This window comes from Anser cygnoides, chromosome 6, assembly GCF_040182565.1.
Source record: "Anser cygnoides isolate HZ-2024a breed goose chromosome 6, Taihu_goose_T2T_genome, whole genome shotgun sequence".
NCBI classification, from domain to species: Eukaryota; Metazoa; Chordata; class Aves; order Anseriformes; family Anatidae; genus Anser; species Anser cygnoides.
The window spans coordinates 10,522,834-10,544,779 of NC_089878.1; the positions used below are offsets into that span (position 1 = coordinate 10,522,834).

A 21,946-nucleotide genomic window follows, 5' to 3' on the forward strand; every position below is an offset into this window, starting at 1 on the left:
TCTGGGAAGCATCTTGCCTGAAGCTGCTTCCGTTCTCCACTGTGTGCAATTTGCATAAAGCAGATTTGAACTCTGATTAGAAAAACAAAGTGAAAATCTGGAGCACAGTGAGATGAATAAAGTAACAGCCCAGGCACATTTCTGCTGTATCCAATCACTGTAACCATTTCAAAGGGATTTTTTGGTTCCATTTTATAAAATCTGTTCAGTTTTGGCAAGGAGCAAGCTGCAGTTCTGCAATAAACACATCTGTCGTGGCTCTGATCTCAACTGGTACAGAGGAGAAAGTCTGCATGTGTTTGCTTTGCTCCAGCAAAGGGGTACGGTGGTAGGGGGTGGGCCTGAAGGGGGAAATTCAGGTCCTGCTTCTGGCTCTTGCCCTGCCTGGGCATGAGTTTCGGTTTACTTGGGGTGGAGACCTGTTGTCTTTAGGACCGAGGGCTGTGGAAGAGCTGTCTGTGGGGTGGTCAGAGCCAGGAACAGGCTGCCTGGAGTGGCTGTGGAATGTGGAGATCGCTATTTCCTAAAATCTTGTCGCTGTCACGTGCCATGGGGTCAGACCACCTTTGTGTTTGTCAGGCATCTTCACACACTGATGTCCGCACACCCCTATGTGCCGCTCCAGCAGTGGAGCAGGGGCTGTGGAGGTCTGAGCTTTGTGCACTGCCGATAGCCTTCCTTACGCTACCTTGTTTTGCTGTTGGGGCGCAGCTGTGCAAATAGAGAGGAGAAAAGTGGAGCCTTCAGCACAGGCTTGTGTGGGACACGAGCCTGGGCAAGAAAACCCTTTGGGAATTACGTGGGTGCCTTGAGAGCATGTACTGCTTCCCTGCCTTGCTGCCCAACTGCTCGGCAGGGCATTGAACACAGCGGTGGCCTAACAAAGCCTGTGGGAGCTTAAGTCAGGGTCTCCTTTATTGCTCACCAGCAAACAGTGCAGGCTGCTTTTATCCAGAACTGAGCAACGCCACTTCAGGTACTTCCTGAGGGGTACGAGCAGTTCAGGGATCATCATCCGTGTGCTGGTTTTACCCTAACCTTTCATTCCATCTTCTGTGCGTACGTGCGCTCCCCTTGCCCTCCTCCTGTCTCAGGAGTGCCTGGGGCACATCGCTTCTCCTTTCTGATCTCTGTGGAGGATTATTCCCAGGTGGCTGGAGTAGGCAGGACAGAGTAGAGAGGATTCTACTACTGTGGGCCAGATTAAGACAGTAGCCCAAACTAAAAGTGGTGTGTTACTCAATGGCTCGTGTGTTGGCTGTGTTAACCCCAGCCCTGGCCAACCTGACTGCTTTCCACACCACTGCTTCCCGTGGAGTATCAGTGTTAGAGTCATTGTGGTTTTTGTTAGCTTACGCTTTAAAATTTGGGTTTGGGACTTTTCCACTGTTCTTCCACTCCTCACTTGTCTTTTCTGTCACACTGCTTTGATCACAGCTGGTGTGTACCATGCGTGAGGGTCCCTCAGGAATCCGTTAGCCTGTTCTTCATCCTGATACTCTAAAGCACCAGATAAAACTGGGACTGGTAATAAGCATCTGGCCAGCTCCTGTGCTGATGTGGTCCTGCTTCATTTGCTCCTTCTCTGCTGTCTTTGAGGAGCTGTCTTTTGATGTTAATCAATGGGTACTAATCTTCAGGCGAGATTTCTGCATGAGATGCTAGTAAAGGTCCAACTGATGGTGTCTGCCCAGGGTCTGTGCTTTGCTACTTGGGCTGAGCATGTTTCAATCCTCTACGTGTGCATTTTAAAGGTCTGTAACAGTTCCTTATGAGGTGTGCCGATCCCCTGCTAGTTGAACGAATTACTTCTCCCTTTGATATTTGCAGTGATTAAATCTAACTGCGTAGCTCTGCTCAACATCCATTTTCCATAGCACTTGGAGATAGGTCTGCTCCCTTTGGCTGATGTTTTTTGAAGAGCAGGCTGCTGACAGGCTCTGTTTTGCACCATCACCATACGGCGCCTTGCCCCTGGCAGGTCCCATGGTGGCAGCGAGAACAGCTCTCCCAGGGGCGTGGAAGTAAGCAGAGGGCAGGGAGGAATCTCTCAGCCTTCGCAGCGAGCAGGAGTGGATTTTTTTCCCTTCAGCTACCAAGGGGCTCCTTGCTGGAGTGCGGAGTCCTGACTCTGGTTGTCCCAGACATGGCGTCCCCGTAGCCGAAGCTCTGTGCTAGCTGAGAAGACAACCGGGGAGGTAGGTGCGCCTCCTCCTCCGGAACACAACGGCCAAGGGCTTAAACACACGGCTGTCAGGGCCTTGGTGCAGAGCTCAGTGTCTGAAAGCTCCCTGCTATCGGGCGGGAGCTCTGTTTGTCCCTACCCAGGCAGCTGACCCTGTCCTGAGCACGGCTTGGGTCGGACGTTGCTTGATCCTGGTGCTCAAGAGGACTTTGGCTATAAACCAACACTGCGCTGTAAGGCCCAGCTGCTGTCCCTTGCTGCTTCCGGCACTACGGGCTGGCTGAAGCAGGGACCCTGCACAATCTTTAGTTCCTTTTGTTGATGATCCTTTCTAGCAGAAAGGAAGTGTGGCTGATGTTTCGGATCTCACACGTCTCTACTGTCTGTGCTGCACTCTGCTAGCGGATATCAAACGTAACCGAAAATAAGAGACTCAGCTGAAGGACAGAATAGCCAGCATTGTGCTTATAAAAGGTAAACAAATTCTATCAGCAATGGGAACCTTCGTGTTTTAAGGCACAGGCTCTCTCTACAGGGAGCTTAGGCCAATGCAGTGTTCAAAGCATTTTATCCCATAATCTTTCCCCTGTTTGTGGTGTTACAAGTGATGTGGCGTTACAGTGAGGAGATCAGATGGACTCCCAACTTGAGTTCAACTGAGCAGCTCCTGTCTGCCTGTCCAATGAGTTACTTAATGTCAAAGTGACAAAGTAGGGACCTTTGTAATTGCTCTCTGGTCCAAAATATAGCCCTCCCTCGAGGAGGGCAAATTAACAGAAATCTGGTTTAGCAGGGAGGTATTTTTCTATGTCTGTCTAAGCCATGTTGAGTTTGCTTGTATTTGAGATACTCATTTGGCTCTTGAACACTGCTGGGAGAGAACTGATTTCTGTTGCAATCATTTTACTATTTGCAAATGTTTTCGTTGGTCTATAGATAGCAATCTGAAAGCAACGGCCATGTGGGTTTCTCGTGTCAAGAAGCCAAATTCTATTTTCATGCTGTGCTTTATTCAATCCAGAGAAATCCATTGACTTGAGCAATGCAGTGCTGTCGGAGCCAAGAGAGGAATGTGGCCTGAGGAAGCACGACAAGAACCTTTAATAATGCGCTACATTTGCAAATGTTCTATGGGTTTTTGCAAAGCTGGCAACAAAGGGACTTATTGCTAATTTTGTGCATTGTAATCAAGACTGGCTTTGTTTTTAAAAGGGCTTTTGAGGGAATTTTAATGAGCCCCCCCCAATACCACACTAGACTTGAACAAGCACCGACATAGGTGAGGTCTGGCTCCCAGTTTTTGAGGCTTTCTGCAGAGGTTACTAACTGAAGGGTTTCTGTGACTTCGTTTACAGCAGTGCCTGAGGGCACGCTCAGTTGTAACTAAACAACCTCAGCTCTGGATTTTTATTTGGATTTACCACAATGCAAATGCAGCTACAGTAGCTGAGATTTAAAGGAATGGTGTGATAGACTGTAATATAAACCCACAGGTAAGTCATCCTCCACTACAGGGACAAGTAAAGTGTGGTCTTCCCCCATCTTTAGGGCAAGGCTTGGAGCAGGGGCTCAGTGACCCAGCATCAATTTTGACCTGGGGTGAGCATGGCCTCAGCCCTTGTGGCAGCTCAAACCCTTGAGAACAGTCTTGATTGTAGGTATTTAAGGGTCTGGCTGGACTGAGGCCCATCTCCTTCTCCTCAGTTCTTAGCTAAAGCAGGAATTATTTTATTTTCCCTCCCCCCTTTTCTCTCTCCTCCACCTATTCCCCCAAAGCTGCCCCCTGCAGCATGGCATACATACTCAGAGGCTCTCTGCGCTCTACTGGGACAGGGGGGATGCAGCTGGAAGCCTTTAATTAACAAACTGCTCTACAAATAGTCTCTTCATGCTTCATTGAGATGTTTGCTCCATCTTGTTTCAAGGCACTGTTACTCCAGATCAGAATAATTGTCTTCTTCCTAGATTCCATGGTAGCAAAGAGAATCGCTTAAACTATGTCTGGTTTGTAAATCTTTTTATTAAAAGAGTTGTTTTTTTCTTTTCCACAGTAGTAAAGCTTTGGCACTTACAGTATAAAAATAATCACTGATCATAATTACACCAAATTCCTCTTTGTCAACTGCATACTAAGTGTCTTTAATACATTTTATTCCCATATAAAAACACTTGAAGGTCAGGGGAACAAAACTGATAAATAACAGTATGAGATACAAAGATACAGCTAGGAAAATACTAGGATCAATGAGAAAGAATTAGGACTGTGCATATTTTAAATATCACAGTGATTGGATTTGCTTTTCCTATCTTATTGCTGGCTGCACGCTTATGTGAAAGCAGAAGTGTTTGGTGGACTTTCCTATCTCTAAACTTCAGTAATGTCGTACTCAAATGTTGTTTGCATAGCACAGGAACCTTTGATTTTTACACTCTCCCTCCCCCTTAATATTTTGATCCCCTGCCAATTTGGGTTAGTATCCTCCCCGCCCCGCTTTTTCCTTTAAATTTGAGAATACTGACTGGTATTCAACACTTTGAGCAAAAACAAGACAATTGCTATCATGAGAAAAGTCTGAAACACTCCAAGAGTGGCGCTTGGAGAAGCTGTGAGTTGAGCTTAAGCTGGGAGAATGGCTCCAGAACGAAGGGCCATTCTCAAAAGATGCGGTTTTGCTAGCATCACTCCAGTTTGGATGGTAATGGTGGCAGACAGGTATTTATGCTTTGGTTTGGCTGTCGCCCTTGCCGCAAGAAGTCTTGCTGGATGTTACTTTCCCCGTGGATGTTGTGTGTCTGCCTGTACATCTAGGGGCATGAAACACTCAATGGGGCAGTTGACGTTCTGTCGGGAGGGAAGGAAAGCAGTTAGCGCTCTGTCCTGGGCGGGCAGACACTTGTGGTGGGGGCTGGTTGGTGCCAGCCCGTGCAGCTGTTCCGCTTTGTGAGCATAAAGCAGGAGCTTTACAGCCGCAAGGAGCCAAGGAAACCACTGCGTGCACTACTGCCTCAGCCAGAGCATGCAGGCATCTCCCAGAGCTGCTGAGTGACACTCGAGTCCCGCTGACGCTGTGTGTGGAAGCGTGAGCTCCAGCCCCTGTCCTTTGCTGTGCAGAGTGGTGGTTTGCTTTATCGATAGCTATCACCCGCAAGCACAAAGCTGCACGCTCCTCTCAGCCCCCAGGCCCTGCCCAGACCCCCCCTTCTCTGTGCCACGGACCAGACCCGCAGTAAGAGAGGGCAGAGGAGGAAAGCATACTCACGGTGTTTGTGGCCTGGTGGTATCTCTGTGTGAACTGTGTGTAGGTATGGCCAGCTGAGCCTTCGGGGGCCACCTCCACGCTGGGCCGGCGGCAGTTGTCACAACGCCAGCCCTACGGAACAGAGCGCTGGTAAGACCTCACACACGGGTACAGCTCCACCACCACTGAGGTTATTCCCTTTTTATACCCCACAGTCCCTGAGCCCAAGGCCCTACAAGTGGTTAAGCTCTCCTACTAATTGTTTTTCTTCTTCTATGGGCCTGTTTTGGCCAGACATTGAGACGTGATCTGACCAGAAACCTGACAGTCCTAAGACTGCTCTCCTCACTCCACGCTCGGCGTGCCAAGTCCCTCCTGCTTACCTGCTGTCCTCCGTAACAAGTGCAGGAACAGATGGCCCCGAAGTACTCCTTCTGCCACTGCTCTCCAACTTGGTACATTTTCCCATCATCGTAGCAGGTGGTCTCATCTGTGGAGAAACAGAACTCGGTTGCAGGGCCTGTGCTTGGCTCTGGCAGTAGCAGAGCTCACAACGGGAGCCTCTGGCCAGCACACTCTGACCAGAGGCCCGCTGGCTGGCATGAGGAACATCAGTCATTTCTGTAGTTCCCTAGACACTTTCAACTAGACCGTGAGGGTATTTGCCTGACAAGAGCAATGCTGTTTAATTCATGTTGCTGAATCCAAAGGATCTTTAGGTGACAGGCCCCGCAGAAGTGTCCTGTGTCCCTGATTAGGGCAATCTGTACCACTTAGTGCGGTGACATGTCCCTCATGTGTGGCTTTGGGGTAAAGGCAGGCAGGCGCTGAGTGTGCTGTGACCTGAACTAAGAGGGTTTTCTTTTTAAGCGTAGAATTTCTTGTGGAGTTTCATGCTTTCAGCTCCTGAGAGAACAGTTTCAATCTGTTCCCAATTCAGCCTCCACAGCCTGGATCTGGTAACACTGATACTCTGCTTGCCACCATGGCAGTACCCAAGTGCGTGGGAACAGCCTTGAGATGGGTGCTGAACCTTCCCAAGCTGGTGTTCATTTAACTTAAGTGACTTACGAGGTTCACACTTGAATTCTCCTTTCCCATTTCCAAGGCAGGTGCAGCTCATCATCTGGCCATTCTCCCCCTGCCGGTCCCACTTCTCCCCGATCTTGTAGTTCACACCGTTATCGTGGCACCACTCTGGAGAAGGCAGAGGAACATGAGCAGGCATTACCCCACGTGCTGCAGTAGCACAGCAGGAGAACGGCTTGATGTTGTCTCAGGAACCAACAGAGGGGCAAGAGAAAGAATCCCTTCAGCTCTTGTGAGTCCTGAGGACAAAATCACCTCCAACAGCCACACATTTAGATTCCTGCAGCTTGTAACTGGTGAGGTCTGTGACATGTGGAAAAGGGGTAGAGCCTCTTCGGAAAAGAGTAAGATGTGACAAAGATTGGTGTTGGAGGGGGTAGGAGAAGAAATTCAAGGTAGGAAGGGAGAGAAAAATATTTTAAGTACTCTTGTGTCTTTGAACAAATACCCAGTAAAACTATCACAAACTGCAAAAGAAAACAGGGTAAGGCATGTGCATCAAATGATGAAATATAAATATTAATCCAGTAAAACAAATGTCTCCCCTGCAGTCACTCTGAGCCTATGCAAATTGCAGAAATGCCCTTTTTGCTTAGCTTACTCTGCAATTTAAAAGCACAATTTCAATGAATCGGACATGTGTTAAACTACCACAGACTTTTGTTCCATTCCCTTGCATGAAATCCAAAACTCTTCCATGTAAGCCGCAGTCCTGCCAAGACTAAACCTTAGACCTGTGGCAGTGGTATTGTCTGCTCCATGGTTTCAAAGAGCCACTGAGAGAAATCAGAGAACTGGTTCTGCAAGATGCTTTGCAAAGGCTGTCTGCGATGCAAAGCAGACTCTGGACTTGCTGTAATACCCACTGAAATCCACACAAGTTCTGTCTGGCCCTCTGCAACATAACTGGGAGGTGAAAATTCAACCAGAGTTTACTATTCAAAGCTGTCTTCTTAAATAGCTACTCAGATATTGTCATTTAGGCACCTTGTCTATCTCACATTTATTTACCTGTTGCCTAGATATACCTGGAAAGGGTAGGAAAAATAACAAAAACATTTAACTTTAGTGGAAAAAGTCATCATATACCAATACCATATTGATTGCTGCTGATGCAATAAATAGCAATGCTACACAAGTTGCACAGCTGAGAAATAATCAGAGTTTTCCATCACCGCTAATGATGCAAAACACTGATTTGGTTTAAAAACTGAAGAGCCTGTGTTCATTTGCGTCATGTTTGGATCAGACTGGCTGTCAAACATGCCCTTAGAGCTCAGGGAGGTTAGGGACAGGGAGGGGTGGTCAGAAGCCAGCTACTCACTAGAAGAATCGCATCTGAAATGACCACTGCCAAAGCCTAAGCACTGGCACCAGAGTTTAAAGCCAGTTTCAGATAACCGCTCCCATTCCTCGCCAATGGAATAGAAGGAGCCGGTGAAAGTATCGTAGCAGGTGTCGTCAGCTGGCTGGTTGAGTCCTTCAGACACTGGAAGGGAAAGAAAAGAAACAGGCATCATACACAGCAATAGGAACTAATGAAAGACAGAACGATTTTCACTGAATATGTGCATTTTTTTCCTTAAAACATCCTGGTAGTAATGGAACTACCCCATGGGCACATGCCTGATGACTCTGTCAGCGGTTCAGACTCCCTGCGATTTATTTTCCATTTGCATGTGTCAGAGCAGTTGAATGAGAAAAAAAGCTGACGTGAAGGCTATTTTCATTTTGATTTGAAAAGTTTCAAGCAAGTGTGAGATTTTGCATTTGCTGCTGAGGAGCAGCAATCTGACTTAGCCTGTATACGAGAAATGTGCTGTGAGATGCTGGGGACAAAGGCAGGAGGGTGGTGGCTGCATGGGCGCTTTTTGGAGGCATTTCAGACCCTAGCTCATGGTGGGGTGGGGGAGTGGAATGAGACCTTACAGCCATGCTGTTGGAGAGACAAATTTCCTGCCTTCTTTTTTGACCTCAAAATACACAGGATGAAATGGAGGGAGAGAAAAAAACAGTTGCTGATCGTATCCCTGCGCTGGTAAAAGCAAAGCCCAGGTCCTGCAGGGTGCGTGTGGGCTCTGGGCTTTCCAGCTGTGGCAAGTGCTGCCTCTGCCCACAAGTACTTGTGGTCGGTCACGAGGCTGCTAAGTGCAGCCTGTCTGTGCTTCATCAGCATCTCTGCAGGCAGCCTGCCCCGCTGCTGGACCTTCAGGACAGCCTCATGGTGCTGCTGGGCAGCCAGCACAGAGGCAGTGGCAAATGACTGACAGAGCACTTAGGCTGGCCACCGGCATCTTCCCACGAGCACGCTGTGTTATTGTGACTGCAAGTCCTCCCTCCTGGGCAGGAATCTGCACCACCGGCATGATCCCTGACTTCCTTGGAGAGCTGCAAATGCCAGATCTCTTGCCTTTTCTCTCCAGCACAGACCCTTGAGGAATGCATGGAGCCTCAGGGCACATTCTCCATAATTAGACAACTGATCAAAACAGCTGTGGTCACACAATCAGTGGGGCAGCTATCCAAAACCAGCACACCTTACAAATTTCTTGTCCCAGTACCCCGCTGGCAAAGGTTCCTTTCAGACCTGTTCTTGAGCCTGGGCACCAGGTACTCGCTTCTTTGATCAAAGAAAGTGAGGCAGGTGCAGCAAAGGCTCACCTCGACTCTGCAGAGCTTTCACTTACCAGTATTGCCAACCGTGACTACCTCCTCCAGCACCTTTTGTCTCCGGTGATCTTTCAGGGCTTCCACTATGATGTTGTAGGTGGCCCCTCTCGTAAGGCCGGTGAGCGTAGCACTGGAGGAAGTGCCAGGGACCCTGAACTGCAACAACAGCAATGGCACGTCACCAAAAAGGAAAGAGTGGTTACTCCTCAGGTGCCACCCCACTCACAAAGACATGGTGACTTGTGCTCTATACTGTGATGCAGCCAGCTCGTTCCCCTCAGACACCGAGACCTTCAAACACCACTGAGTTGATTACTCTGGGCTGTGGTTTGTGATGGGTAAGTTATCACCGTTTCAGGGAGACAGATATGGAGGGGGAGAAAGGAGACTGGCTAAGCGAGTCTTTGGCTTGGAGGAGCAGAGCCTGAGTCTTTGAAACTCTAGAGCAAATTCCCAGTTGTCTCCCTGACTACCCCTTTCCCTGGTGAAACGTTGGTACTGACAGCACTTCAAGGGCTTTGCTTTGGCCGTTTTATCCTGTAGCCTCGCTGTGAATGAGAAGCATTTATCCTTCCTGCCCCCAGCTGCATTAATAAGACTAAGCCAACCCTCCCTGCCACCCCTTTAACACAGCAAAAGGCTGGAGGCCCAAGAGCGAGTCCAGCACCATCCCCGTGCTCAGGCAGTTCGCTTACCTGCAAAGTGTCCTCGTCCTGGCTGACGGGCTGACATGAGATGATGTACTCAGTGCTCTCCAGCAACGGCCTCCAAGAGATGGTGGTCTGAGAAAGAGCCTCCTGCCCCGTGGTGTCATTGCGCCTGGGCCCACGGGAGTGAGGGTAGGAAGGTTCGACTATGATAGGCACTTGGTACCCGGGGATTTCGATGGCTTCGTCCACGTTCGGCGGCTGCCGTCTCGACCCCGGCCTGAGGGGAGTTGCTGTGGTGGGTACAGGCCGCCTGTAGCCGTGCTCCTCAAAGAAGACTTGCTGCCCCTGGTGTCCTATTGTCTGTGGGTGCCCTGAAGTGCCTGGAAGTTGGATACCATTTCCATTGTCATACCTATTGTTTGTGAGGTAGGGGGTCCCCTCGTCAATGGAAGGTACGTCGAGAATGTCGGGCTGGTTGGGGTGTGGTCTGGTAATCAACGTGGGAAGCTCATCTAGCCAAAGAAAGGTTAGAAGCCATAAAGCAAAGCACGGCAAATTAACAGTGGTAAATCAAACAGCTGGAGCGGATGCTGTACACTGCTCCAAGCAGATTAGCAGTCGTCCCAAGATACAACACACTTTTTATGATCTCATTGTGATTACTGAAGGTAATGATTTCTCTATATATTTATATGGCATATAAATATATTTATTTCATACATGAGCATAAGAAGTGTGTTGGTATGAATTTTTCATACAGCAGAGCAACAGTTTTGAACACTGCATCCCAAAGAAGCCACCAATGCTCAAATTGAGAAGATGTAATTACAACAGATATTCTGAGGTTATCAATTAACAAAACCACTGGTGTGCAGTAAGAAACTAGCCCCTAGATGGCATTCGGATATCTACAGGGTATTTTTGCAGTCTCAAACTGTGGAGGGGGTGAAGAGAGAAATGCAATGGGCAACAAGTAAGTCGATTCTACCTTTGATGGCATAATAAGCTAGAAGGAAATGAATATTAACCTTAAGTTAATTATGGATTAAGTACCCAGGCTAGAATCAAGCACCAAGCATGTTGATTTGTTCTTGGTGTTCAACATAGCCAAACGTCATTCATGTAACTTAGGAATCTCACCTCCTGCATCCTAGAAAGAAAATCCCTCCTTACAAAGCCTATTTGACTCAAAAAAGAATGGCTAAATGGTGTGAACAGGATATTTTACATACTATTGCTATTTCGTTCTTGAGTTGGTGTTCCCCAAGAAGGGGACGTCATCTCCTGTTAGCACACAACAACAACCTAGAGCTTTGTTTTACCTGTCCTTTTTCTGCCAATCAGCGGTTCACTCTTTTGATTGTTCTTCACAGCAATGATGTAGATGACGTATTCAGTTCCTGGTTCCAAACCTGGAGAGGGAGAAAAGAAAATTTTATATTTAAAGAGAGGAGGGGGGGAAGGCCTAATGATAAAATGTGATGGTCAGCTAAGAGAAAGACAACTTTGTTCTGTTGTTACAGTTTCTAATGAGAGACAGTGGTTTTATGGACATGCCTGTCCTGTAAACACAACACATGTCTCTACTCAGACCAGCTATCAGATCTAACAATACACAGATGTTTCCTTCCCCCGCTGCCACAACTGTTATGCACTCAAGCGAAAGAGCCCATGATTCTGGCACTCCGTCAGTCACGCATTCTGAAGACTCATGTTTTGTGTCTGCAGCATCTGCAATCCCAGCTGACACGGTCAGATTTCAGTTTGTTCTGAGGAGCAGGGGGCTGGACTCTTTGTACTGCCCCAGAAAGCACGCAGGAACAAAGCTGGGATTTTCCTGCACAGGGAAGGAGGGAATTCCTTAGTGCTTTCTGTACAGTGATGTCCTTTGCTGTGGCTACTCAGCTGCACAAGCTGGTGGTATATTTACGCCAGGTAAGAGGGCAAGGGGTGTTGAGAGGATGGAGTTAAACAGCTCCCAGCTACTAGTAAAAGAAAAGCAACTCTTAAGCTCAAGTGCTTCAAGTGAGGAGCTTCCAAACAAAGCAGAGACACGTACCAGTAATAGTAGCCTCGGTGGTGCTGGGCCGAGGGCGAGGCAGAAGCTCCTTGGGTGGTGAGCCAGGTTTCTCGTACCTGATGATATAGCCTGTGATCTTGGCTCGGGGAGGCTGCCAGGTAGCCAGGAGGGAGTTGCTTGTGGTTGTAAGGAAGCGCAGGTTGGAAGGAGCATCGATAGCTAGGTGAAAACAAAAGGAAACAAGTCAAGTGCAGGAAAGGCGAGCAGCTTTACCCAGACTCTATCTTCTGAGACCCTTTTCAAACTCAGAAATAACACATATTTCTGCGAGTCATAACGTTATATGTGGTCAGATATGCACAACTTCTGCCCGCCCACAGGTGATCACTGTATGAACATGAGCAGAGAAGTCAGGCAATGTCATTACCAGTGGACGCATCAATCACTACCGGGGAGCTGCGTGCATTCTCGTTCAGAGTGTAAAGGTAGATCTTGTAGTCAGTGCCAGGTTGCAAGCCTGAAATGAAGTTGAAAGAAACATTAGCTTTTCTTGCTAAAACAGTAAGTATATTACAAAAGGCAGCCCCAGTTGTTAGTGTGGAGAACCTTCAGCAGTGTTTTCTATCTGTTTTAACACTAATCTGAGGAAGCCATTTAAAAGAGGCAGCAGAACATCTTTCAACAACTTCTTGGAGGCTGGTCTTAATGACTCAGATATTTTTTTCCCACCTTTTTTTCCTGTATTATTCCCGTCAAGGAAATTCTGCTACAAAGCAAGAACCCAGCATACCTGCTGACGGCCTGCTGAAGCATCTCACTCACCAGTGATAGTGTAGGCCCTGACATCAGGGCTGATGGTCCTCTGGATGGGGTTCTGGCCACTTGCTGGGATGGCATCGATTTGGAAGCCAGTGATTGTCTCGGTCTTGGTTCTCCAGGTAATGGTGATGGTTGTCTCTGTGGCATCTGTCACACGGGCCCTGCGAGGTGGACTAACATCTGCGCCAGAAGGAAAAAGTCTCCTGTCAGTACTGCGGGGATTGTGAATCTTACCGACTAAATGTGAAGGCCTTTGTTGGAGCTTAGTGTAGAGCCTTGCGTTTGACACAGAGTTTGATCTGTCTCTGGGCCTCCTCACCCAGCACAGAATATCTGGTCATTTGAGAAGGATCCCCCACTTACTTTCAAGAGTGGTCACCACCCCCTGGGCAGGTCGGCTGGTCAGAGAGTCCTTCAGTGCATACACACTCACTTCATACTTGGTTGCCACCTAGAACAGAAGTTGTTACACCACGTTATGACAAGGACCTGATAGGGAGAAATGCCCTTGTGTTTGGTAAAGCCCCATTTCTTTGTCACCAGTTACTGAGGTATGAAACCTTAAAAATAAACCAGTGAGGGATTAACGGGATGGTTCTAGTGATTTCCACCTGTCATAAAAGACATGGACCCTGATAAACAGTAGCGTTGATAATGCTATTAGTGTACATGTGTGCACCCAGGAGCAGAGGAAATCCTGGAAGAAGCTTGTCATCCCTCATTTTGGGATCTCTGTGCTTCACAGCTCACTCTTCAGGAAAACCTAATTCCTATCCTGTTTCTCCTGGGGTTAATGGATGCCATTTGCTATGATAAGGTGCTCTTGCTGTGAAGAAAAGAGAATAGTGGAAGTTAAAGCTTTAAGCATGGTCTTTAGTCTTTGACTGCATCGGACCAGGAGTCCACTTAAATTAGAATGTATTTTAAGGCTCACTTTTCAAAATGATTCATAAAACTCCTTAAAAACAGATCAGTAGCTTTTTAAGATAGCAGGCACCCTAAGAGCAGTGATTTTCGGCATTTTCCAGTACACGAACTACTGAAATGTTTCCAGTGGAGAAGATGGCTATATAGCAAATTTAAGCATACCCATAAAAGACCTGCATTTTTACTTACATTTTGCAGATGTCTTAGAAATAGACAAGACTGCCAGATCTCCCATATCACAGCTTGAAAACCACTGGATAAGGTCACTTTATCTGACCTCTTTTGTGAAAGATGTGTAAAAGCATTTTTCTGGGTTGCTGTTGATTGTGAACCTGATTATTTGCATTTGATTAAGGCATCCAGTTTCCGTGCTAAACGAGGCGGGGGGGGGAGGAATGCAGATTCAGTAGGCCAGTTCCTCGCCTTTTAAAAACTATGATAATGAATAGTTACAGCTGATGGCTAGTGAGACGTCAAACAGAGTCAGACCCCTGGGAACTGTAATGAGCTACTCCAGCTGAGGTTTCCAACCCAGGAATTTTAAATGGGTTCAAGTTTTAACATTTCCTTCTCATAGCACACCAAAACACACTTCTCTGCATCGCACAAAGGAAAGTTACCATTAATCCAGACACAACGGCAGATGTACTGTCCGGAGAAAGGTTGATTTCTTTCATAGGACCAGTCTTCTCTTTGGGGTTCACTCTGACTCTGTAGCCAGTTAGACGAACGTTTGGTGCATTCCAGTTGACAGTAAGACTGGTGGGAGTTACCTGAGTAAACTGCAGGTTTGTTGGAGGTGGGATTGCTGCAGAAATCAGGATTGGCACACGGTTAGTTTGAAGGAGATGATGGTCTCAGATAAAACAGTATCCTGTCCTGAACATGAGACAGTTTCAGGCCTGAAATACATGAGGGGGAAAGCAGTGTGCTTTCTGCAAACACAGGTGCACAGCACCGTGAAAGGGGATAAGGCATTCAGGAGGAGATTCTCAAGTCTGTGGTAAGCCTTTTCTGGAGAAATAAGGAGGAGGTCTCATTGCTTCAACCCTGAAGTTAGGTGAGTAACAACACTGAGATACAAGGTGAATGCTTTGGGAGGTGCTTACACCTGTAGTAGGCCAATCTGTTTTAATTCTTCTGCCTGCCTCTGCTTTTCATCAGATGGCTGGTAGTTTAGTCCTGCTTCACTTGTCTCTCTCTGTTCATTTCTAAAGCATGACTGATGTTTTACAAAAGTAAGTAGGAAGCAGGCTCAGGAATCGCAAAGAGGATATAAAAATACTGCCAAATGCAGAGGGGAAGCATTTTACAGCCACTTACACAAGTGTAAATTACTACACAGAGAGCAAGGCAATGGAAAAGCAGAGCTGTGGTGGCCATAAGGCTCATCACAAGAGGCTGTTTGTGAGCTAATATATCTGATATCTTTAAAAACAAATGTTTGCATAACACAGGAAGCATCCGCTGAAACATCTTGCCTTACTGTTTGTAATCCTCAGGCTGTAAACAGGGAAAAATATTCCTTACTATAGTGCCCCCTATTAGCATATTGCTGTGAAGTTTTCTAATTTTATAGACTGGAAATAAAAGATGTTTCTCCCTTGCTGCTTTGCTCAAGCAGAGCTCAATCTAAAGGCCATAAGAGTCAATGGAAGTCTTGAATGGCTTCAAATACACCTCTGAACAACCCACAAAGGGTGAGCCACAGAGAGTGGGCTTTAAAAAATTACTCTATTTGCATTTTTGGCAGGTAGTCAGCCAGCTGTTTCAATCATTACAGCACTTTGCTTCAGTTTAGTGCAGCAATCTGAACACTAGGAACCACTGTCTTCATTACTGCCCTGGAATTAGAGTGCCAACTTTTCATCCACAAATGAATGGGAAACCTTTATTACAAAGGTGCTACTGCGACATGTCTGGCACTGTGCAAGCTTTGTAATGAATTCCATATTGCTAGAAGTAATTGTATCTCAAGGAAGAGTTTCCTTTTCCTTTCTCACAAAGGGCTTTTAAATGTGTTCTGCTCTGGGTTGGATCAGACTGGCACATCAGGGAATGCGGTCTCCTGAACAGAGAATGCCCTGTTCTTGTGGAGATGACGTGAGTGCAGGGTGTGGGCATACACACGGGCTGCAGTCCTTAGGGCAGTGCCAGTGAAGGATGCAGAGGCTCTGAGAGACCTCAAAGCCAACCAGTCTCCAAGCTTTTCACACTGATCTGTTCAATGAGGAGGTGAGGACCCTGGGGGATGAAAGCTGCCCTAGTCTCTCTGGTTTTGGTAACTGCTTCTGGTCACAGGGCCCCCAAACCCTACAGACAAGAGAAGAGTGTGGTGAGAGGGTATTCCCACCAGGCGTTAGGCTCCCTGACTAGGGACTGAACATTACCAATCCACTCGAGGACTGAGAAAAGGCTAATAAAGCAGCATCCCTCCTTTCCCTGCAATCTGCTTCTTCATTCCAGCTGGTCTTTCCTGCACGCTCTCCCTTCCCCAGCGCATCCGCAGGCCGACTCGGCTGGCAGCCAGCTCTCCAGTGCCAGCTCCGCGTCTCTCGGGAGACATCACATCCCCTTTGCTGCCCCCGGGGCTTCCCCAGGGCCGAGCACCAGAAGCACACTTTACCCAACGGGGCAGAAGCCACCGCTGCCATGGCCTGCTGGGCGTGTAGTTAGAGGTGTACCTGTGGACTGGGTCCCAGTGAGGGGCAGGCTCTCCATGTCATCGTATATGGCAACGATATTGATAGTGTACTCAGAACCTGGCCTGAGGCCATGCAGCTCAGCAGTGTCTTCTTCGCCACCTGGGGCCGGCAATAGCTCATGGATTCCATCCTCAGGGCTTGAGTAGGTCACCCTGTACCTGGTGACTTGCCCCTGCGGGCTTTCCCAAGCAATTTTGATGGAATCAACATCCACCTCAGTGAATGTTAGTCCTTTAGGGCGGTCAATGTCTGTTAGGCAAATTAACGGTAAGAGGTTAAGTGATAAAAAGCAGGTTGTGGGTGAGGAAAATAAAAAGCTTCTCTATTACATGCAAAGCAGTTTTCGGTTTTGCGCGGGCGAGAGGGTACTTGATTCTCCTCTGTGCTGCACCTTGCACACATGCTTACGCCTGTGCAGAGTCAGGCTGACAGTCTGCGGGTGCCAGACAGCAGGAAGGCACTCTTAGCCTCGCTGAACACCTTCAAGGCAGGCAGGACAACAATCTGTACCTGCGTCTGAATCCCCTTGGCACTGGAACCCCCTTCAGACAAGTCCAGCAGCATTAAGCTAGCTTCAAGTGTTCAAGAGAAAAAAATTAAATATCTGGCTATCTCGAGACCTGTTTCTGTCCGAGCGGGTACGTGGTGCCCAGTGCTAAAGGCAGCCAGACAACCCAGCTGACTTGGTAAGTTTGCGTTCATGCTGCGTTAGCTTTTCACTATCGTCAGCTGCTGTGTGAAGCACCAGTCCGAGGAGAATCAGTCCCACTATTTTCTTTCATAAATTAACATCCAATTAACACACCTATCAAGAAAATTACTCAGTATATTATATTTTAAGATACCAGTTAGGAACAAAAAACTTTTCAGCTCTGTATTGAGTGCACAGAATGTCCACAGGTGCAACTGGTTGATGCACACACTTCCTAATTAGACCAATTAATTAGATTTTCCTAGAAAGATTTGAGCTTGGTGCTAGACTGCAAGGTAAGTGAGCCTTGCTCCATACAAGTCTACTGTGGCTACACAGAGCTATACCATCTGTTATACATAATAAAAGGAACTATAATACCATTTTTATATTGGATCCAAGTTATGCTCATCTAAAAGATTGCAACTTTTTTTTTTTATTTGCCTTGTTATGTTAGTCCTGAATTTTCCACATTTTCTAGTTGGCAAAGATGATTTTTTCCAGGAACTTTTTGGTTCAAAATTGATGTGAACTTTCCCCTTCTCTGAAAAGCTTCAGCGAAGTGTCTGTTGTCTTTAGGACAGTCCTGCAACTGTTTGTGGCTGAGCTGTGGTTTTGAATGCAAGCTTGAGCACAGGAATAGTGTATATGGAAATCCCTACCTCAGAAGTGTCCCTGAAAAAGGCACTTTACAGAGGCACCCTTCTGAATTAATTGCATGTTCCCTCTTGCTTCCTCTGTGATCAGAGCAGTACTGTCCAGGCAGATAGAGCAACTGGAGGGCAGCATTCTTTTATTTTGGTAGTGCCTAGTCACAAATTCTTGGTAACTCATGCAGTTTCCTTTACTCCCTTGCACAGGACAAATGCTCCCAAGCTCAGTCCAGTCCCTTAACAGTAATCACCTTTGCCAACTAGCTCCATAAAGGAGATCTTCGCACATTTTTTTCCACTGATTGGCTGAAGGCAAAGCCCAAAGAGACTTTGTGGCTTTAGTGAAAGAAAATCAGAAGTGCAGTATTTTGTGGGGTGGAGCGTTGCATTTTGCCAGCGTCTGGGGGAGAAGGACTGCATTTTTGCCAGCATCTGCAATTTAGGTGCGTGGTACTTATCGCAGGGCAAGCCATCTTGCATTCTCCTGGGATCTGGGCACCTGCCGCTTAGTTTCACTGGGGATGTGATACTGCATGGTAGATTCAGACATCAATAAATAACACGTTTTGTTACCGCAAAGTGAAATACATACTGGTGACAGCTGTCTCCACCAAGGGGAGGCTCTCTCCGTTCTGATTCTGAGCGTAGACACTGACCATGTACTCAACTGTGGGCTGCAGACCTTCAATAGTGACTTGTGTTTGATCTGGCAGGGAAAGAACAACATTAGTCTGTCTGCAGCTGCACAAAGCTGCAGAGCACTGGTCTCCAGGCAGTCTTGGATGAAGGGCCTATATTAGTCATTTCATGATTGAACATTAAAATGAGACAAGTTTGACACATCAGGTTTAAATTCTGCTTGCACTATGCTTCTCTGACAGTGCAGGACAAGGCACCTGCAATTTGCACCTGCTCAAAGGCCCCACAGCTCAAAGGGAGATTAACACAGTAGAAAAAGCAAGATCTGACCAGTTCTTGTTGTTTTCTGCGATAGGATTGACCATTAGCCCAAATGCAGCACAGGCACGCCTGAGCAATGAGCTCTGTAAATCCCACAAAACCTTCTGCCCGTGTTCCTGAGAGCAACCTGAGAGATGGCTGGCCCTCTTTATGGTCACAAGATCAAGGCTGTATGTAGCAGGGACCAAGTTCCATATGCTGTGACTAAGGGACAATGTGACCTTCAGAAGGATTTTAGTGGAAGTTTTGCTGGATGGTAGAAAATCCAATAGCATTCACTTAAAAATCCAGATACCTCTCAGATACACTGAGGTTGCCAAGAACAAACCTTTGCAGCAGAGTGGCATCACAGAAGTGTCAAGTTTTCAGGGCAAAAATGTGCCCTAGCTTCTGCTGGATGAGACTTCAGTGAAGTTAGCAGGATGGAAGAAAAGTGCAAGCAGGAAAAGGTTTGGTTTAGAGCATATGCCTAGCGCCTGATGGTGCCGATTCTAGTGGTTCAGTCTTGCATGCTTTATAGACCTGTTGAAGGATGTCGTGTACTCTTACCTGGAGGGACATTTTTCGTTTTTGTGGGTCCATGGCCTTTCTTGGGGACAGCTGTCACCCGATATCCTGTGACTGGGGATGTTGAAGGGAGCCATCTGATGCTGATACTGTTGTCCTGGACATCGGTAACTTGCATCTGGGATGGTGTGTCTATTTCTGGGCAATAAAAACAGGTTTTCTGAGTACAATGCTACAGGAAACTCTCCCTCCACTGTTACCTCCTAGATGAATTTTATTCATCTCTCTTTTCTAGGCTGTGTTTCTCGGAACAGAAAGCATGAGGGACAAATAAATAGCAGCACGTTAGCCCAGAGCAAAAAGGTCTTAACCATGCTATATGGGTGACAGACCTTGTATAAAGGTTAGTTGAGGATTTCTGTTATTTTTAAAGGTTACTAAATGCTTTCATCTGCAGCTACGGTAGGAGTAGGATTATGCTTGATCCAGGCCAGGAGTGAGAAGAGAGTCCTGGAGTTAGAAATCAGGTCTCATTGCAGTCACAGTGCACCAGAAGCACCAGAGTTGAGCCAACCAGGACTTCTGATATGACAGCCCAACAGGATTTCCACTCCACAATGAGCAGTCAAACATTGATTGTCCCCATCTGGACTCCACTTGGTCTCCCCTCCTCCAAAATTCTGAGTCTGCGATCCCACTTCAGTGCCATGTACTTATCATGCTGGGCCACCGTTACATGCAGCTCCACTGAGAACAATGGGCTTAAAACACAGCCCAAGGCTTCTAACAGAAACCAGGGATCAGTGCCAACTTTGTGGGGGGTAAGCCAAAAAAAGCTTTTTTGTTGTTTGTTTGTTTTTTTCTGTTTTGTTTTTGGTGAAGTTTTTGGTGGGGTTTTGTTGTACAGACAGGTCTCACCTGTTTTGTAGGTGACAGTAACTGGCTTGCTGCTGGCAGGGCTGTCTCCACGACCAGTTACAGCATACACGGTGATAGTGTAGTCCACGCCAGGTTTGAGGCCAGTGATGGTAGCAGTGGACACGGTGCCAGGGACTGTAAACTCCTGTACAGGGCTGCTTCCACCTGAAGAGGATGGGGTGGAAAAAGAAGTGTAATGGATCTCTTCAAGTATACATTTTCAATCATAAAAAAAACCACAAGACAATCTTATATGCATTAAGTTGAAGAGAGGATGATGTTGATTTCAGTGAATTTTGCGTCAGTTTTTTTCGGTCCAACCCAATGAAAAATTAAATATGCACACAGAACCACCTCTAAAATGACTGGAGTGCTCCAAATGCTCCTTTTTGCAGGGGGCAGATGAAGATAATTTGTTCTCCTGCAAAAATAAACCTTGTATTTGACAATCTTCTTTAAACATGCTGCAAAGATCTTAAAGAGAGGGGTTTTTGTCTGCTGCAGTCAAACTTGTCTTTGCAATTTGCTGTGGCTTTCCGATAGCCTCAGACTAGATCTGCTGGTCTGCAACTGCCAGAGCAGCTTGCCCTCACCTGTTTCACCATAAGTGATCCGGTAGTATCTGACTGTCACTGCAGGAGCATCCCAGGAGATCACAAGGCTGGTTGGGCTGGTGGGGGTAACTTCCAGGTCCCTTGGAACATCAGACACTAGAAACAGAAGTGAGAGGGAGTCTGAACACAACATACATCAGTACAGATCACACCCATCACACTGTACTTCTCTGCTTCTCATCTGTCTTAGTTCTAGCACCGCGCACACATCTACAAGTGATGTATCATATCTGGTTTTAACAGCATCTACCTCACTAAAGGACACCCCAAATCCTCAAGGCAACTTTTAGTCAGCTTACTCGTCCCTCAAGGCTTGCCTGTTGTTTGCTGGCCGACCAAGGGCACGCTCTCCTCCCTGCCGTTGACAGCAATGATGCTGACCACATACTCGGTCCCTGGGAGCAGGTTGGTAAGAGTGATGGAGTTCCGCGAGGGGGGCACGCGGTCCTCCTTGGGCTTGCTGGGACCATGCTCTGGGTGATACCGGATTCTGTAGCCGGTGATGGTGGCACGAGGAGCAATCCAGTGGACGGTGAAAGAGTTGGCAGTTATATCCGAGAAGTCAAGGCCAGTGGGGGAATCGAGACCTGGGTATTTCAAAGAGACAAGAGACTGAGCTCAGCTGAACAACTAATCATCACCACTGTCTTGTTGCATGAAGCTCAGTACCATGACCCTGCCGTATCTTAAGCCAAATGCTATTCAGCTGTGGAACTAAGCACACACATGTTCAGGATCAAAGCAAGATAAACAAGTGCTGGAACACAACTGCAGGAAAGTGTATGGCAACTTTGGTCAACATCTGAAGTCTTCTCTAAATAACCAGTCTGACTTGTTTTAATATTTGTTCTTACACAGACAACACAACATAAAGCAGCACACAACCAGCAAGCTCTGTTACAGCTGTAAAACAAAAGTCACCGACGGATACAATAGGCTCTGCCTAGGCTCGTTCTCAGGCACACATGACTGGTACATTCACATGAGGGTCTATGATGCTCTATTTAGAACCAGAAGTTGTAGTTCACACCGAATGAGATATTAGACGTCCTAGTATTTCCCAAGTTGTGGATTTGCATTGCTCTTTGATATCTATCTGACGGTCTGTCAACAAGGTGACCACACAAGCAAGGGCAGCAAGATCAACTTAATGGATGGCACTAATTAATGCATTAAGCATGTCTTATGCGTTGTCTAAGTACCTGTTTTCTGGATTCCAGACAAAGGTGCACTCTCATGTTGCTCAGAAACACTGTAGACTCTCACAAGATATTCAGTACCAGGGAGCAGATCTGTGGA

At 47.1% G+C, this 21,946-nt stretch overlaps 1 protein-coding gene across 5 annotated transcripts in view; it reads right to left on the reverse strand.

The window, feature by feature from the left end:
• Nucleotides 1-3,268: 3,268 nt before the first annotated feature.
• The window catches only part of FN1 (fibronectin 1), a 53,587-nt gene continuing 34,909 nt past the window's right edge, over nucleotides 3,269-21,946 (reverse strand). For 2 of the 5 annotated variants that reach the window (XM_048058518.2, XM_013178607.3), the window contains 20 exons: nucleotides 21,850-21,939; nucleotides 20,965-21,234; nucleotides 20,627-20,743; nucleotides 20,034-20,198; nucleotides 19,158-19,313; nucleotides 18,241-18,354; nucleotides 16,284-16,553; nucleotides 14,220-14,407; nucleotides 13,036-13,123; nucleotides 12,676-12,852; nucleotides 12,281-12,370; nucleotides 11,893-12,072; nucleotides 11,156-11,245; nucleotides 9,879-10,345; nucleotides 9,201-9,339; nucleotides 7,838-8,002; nucleotides 6,496-6,621; nucleotides 5,808-5,914; nucleotides 5,446-5,556; nucleotides 4,186-5,027 (listed from right to left, as the gene is read on the reverse strand). In XM_048058518.2, the coding sequence (XP_047914475.2) occupies nucleotides 4,953-5,027; nucleotides 5,446-5,556; nucleotides 5,808-5,914; nucleotides 6,496-6,621; nucleotides 7,838-8,002; nucleotides 9,201-9,339; nucleotides 9,879-10,345; nucleotides 11,156-11,245; nucleotides 11,893-12,072; nucleotides 12,281-12,370; nucleotides 12,676-12,852; nucleotides 13,036-13,123; nucleotides 14,220-14,407; nucleotides 16,284-16,553; nucleotides 18,241-18,354; nucleotides 19,158-19,313; nucleotides 20,034-20,198; nucleotides 20,627-20,743; nucleotides 20,965-21,234; nucleotides 21,850-21,939 (3,185 nt within the window). In that variant the 3' untranslated portion in view covers nucleotides 4,186-4,952. Of the gene's footprint in view, nucleotides 4,147-4,185; nucleotides 5,028-5,445; nucleotides 5,557-5,807; nucleotides 5,915-6,495; nucleotides 6,622-7,837; nucleotides 8,003-9,200; nucleotides 9,340-9,878; nucleotides 10,346-11,155; nucleotides 11,246-11,892; nucleotides 12,073-12,280; nucleotides 12,371-12,675; nucleotides 12,853-13,035; nucleotides 13,124-14,219; nucleotides 14,408-16,283; nucleotides 16,554-18,240; nucleotides 18,355-19,157; nucleotides 19,314-20,033; nucleotides 20,199-20,626; nucleotides 20,744-20,964; nucleotides 21,235-21,849; nucleotides 21,940-21,946 lie in introns of those variants that run through there. The other 3 variants (XM_048058519.2, XM_048058517.2, XM_048058515.2) reach the window with 2 other exon arrangements.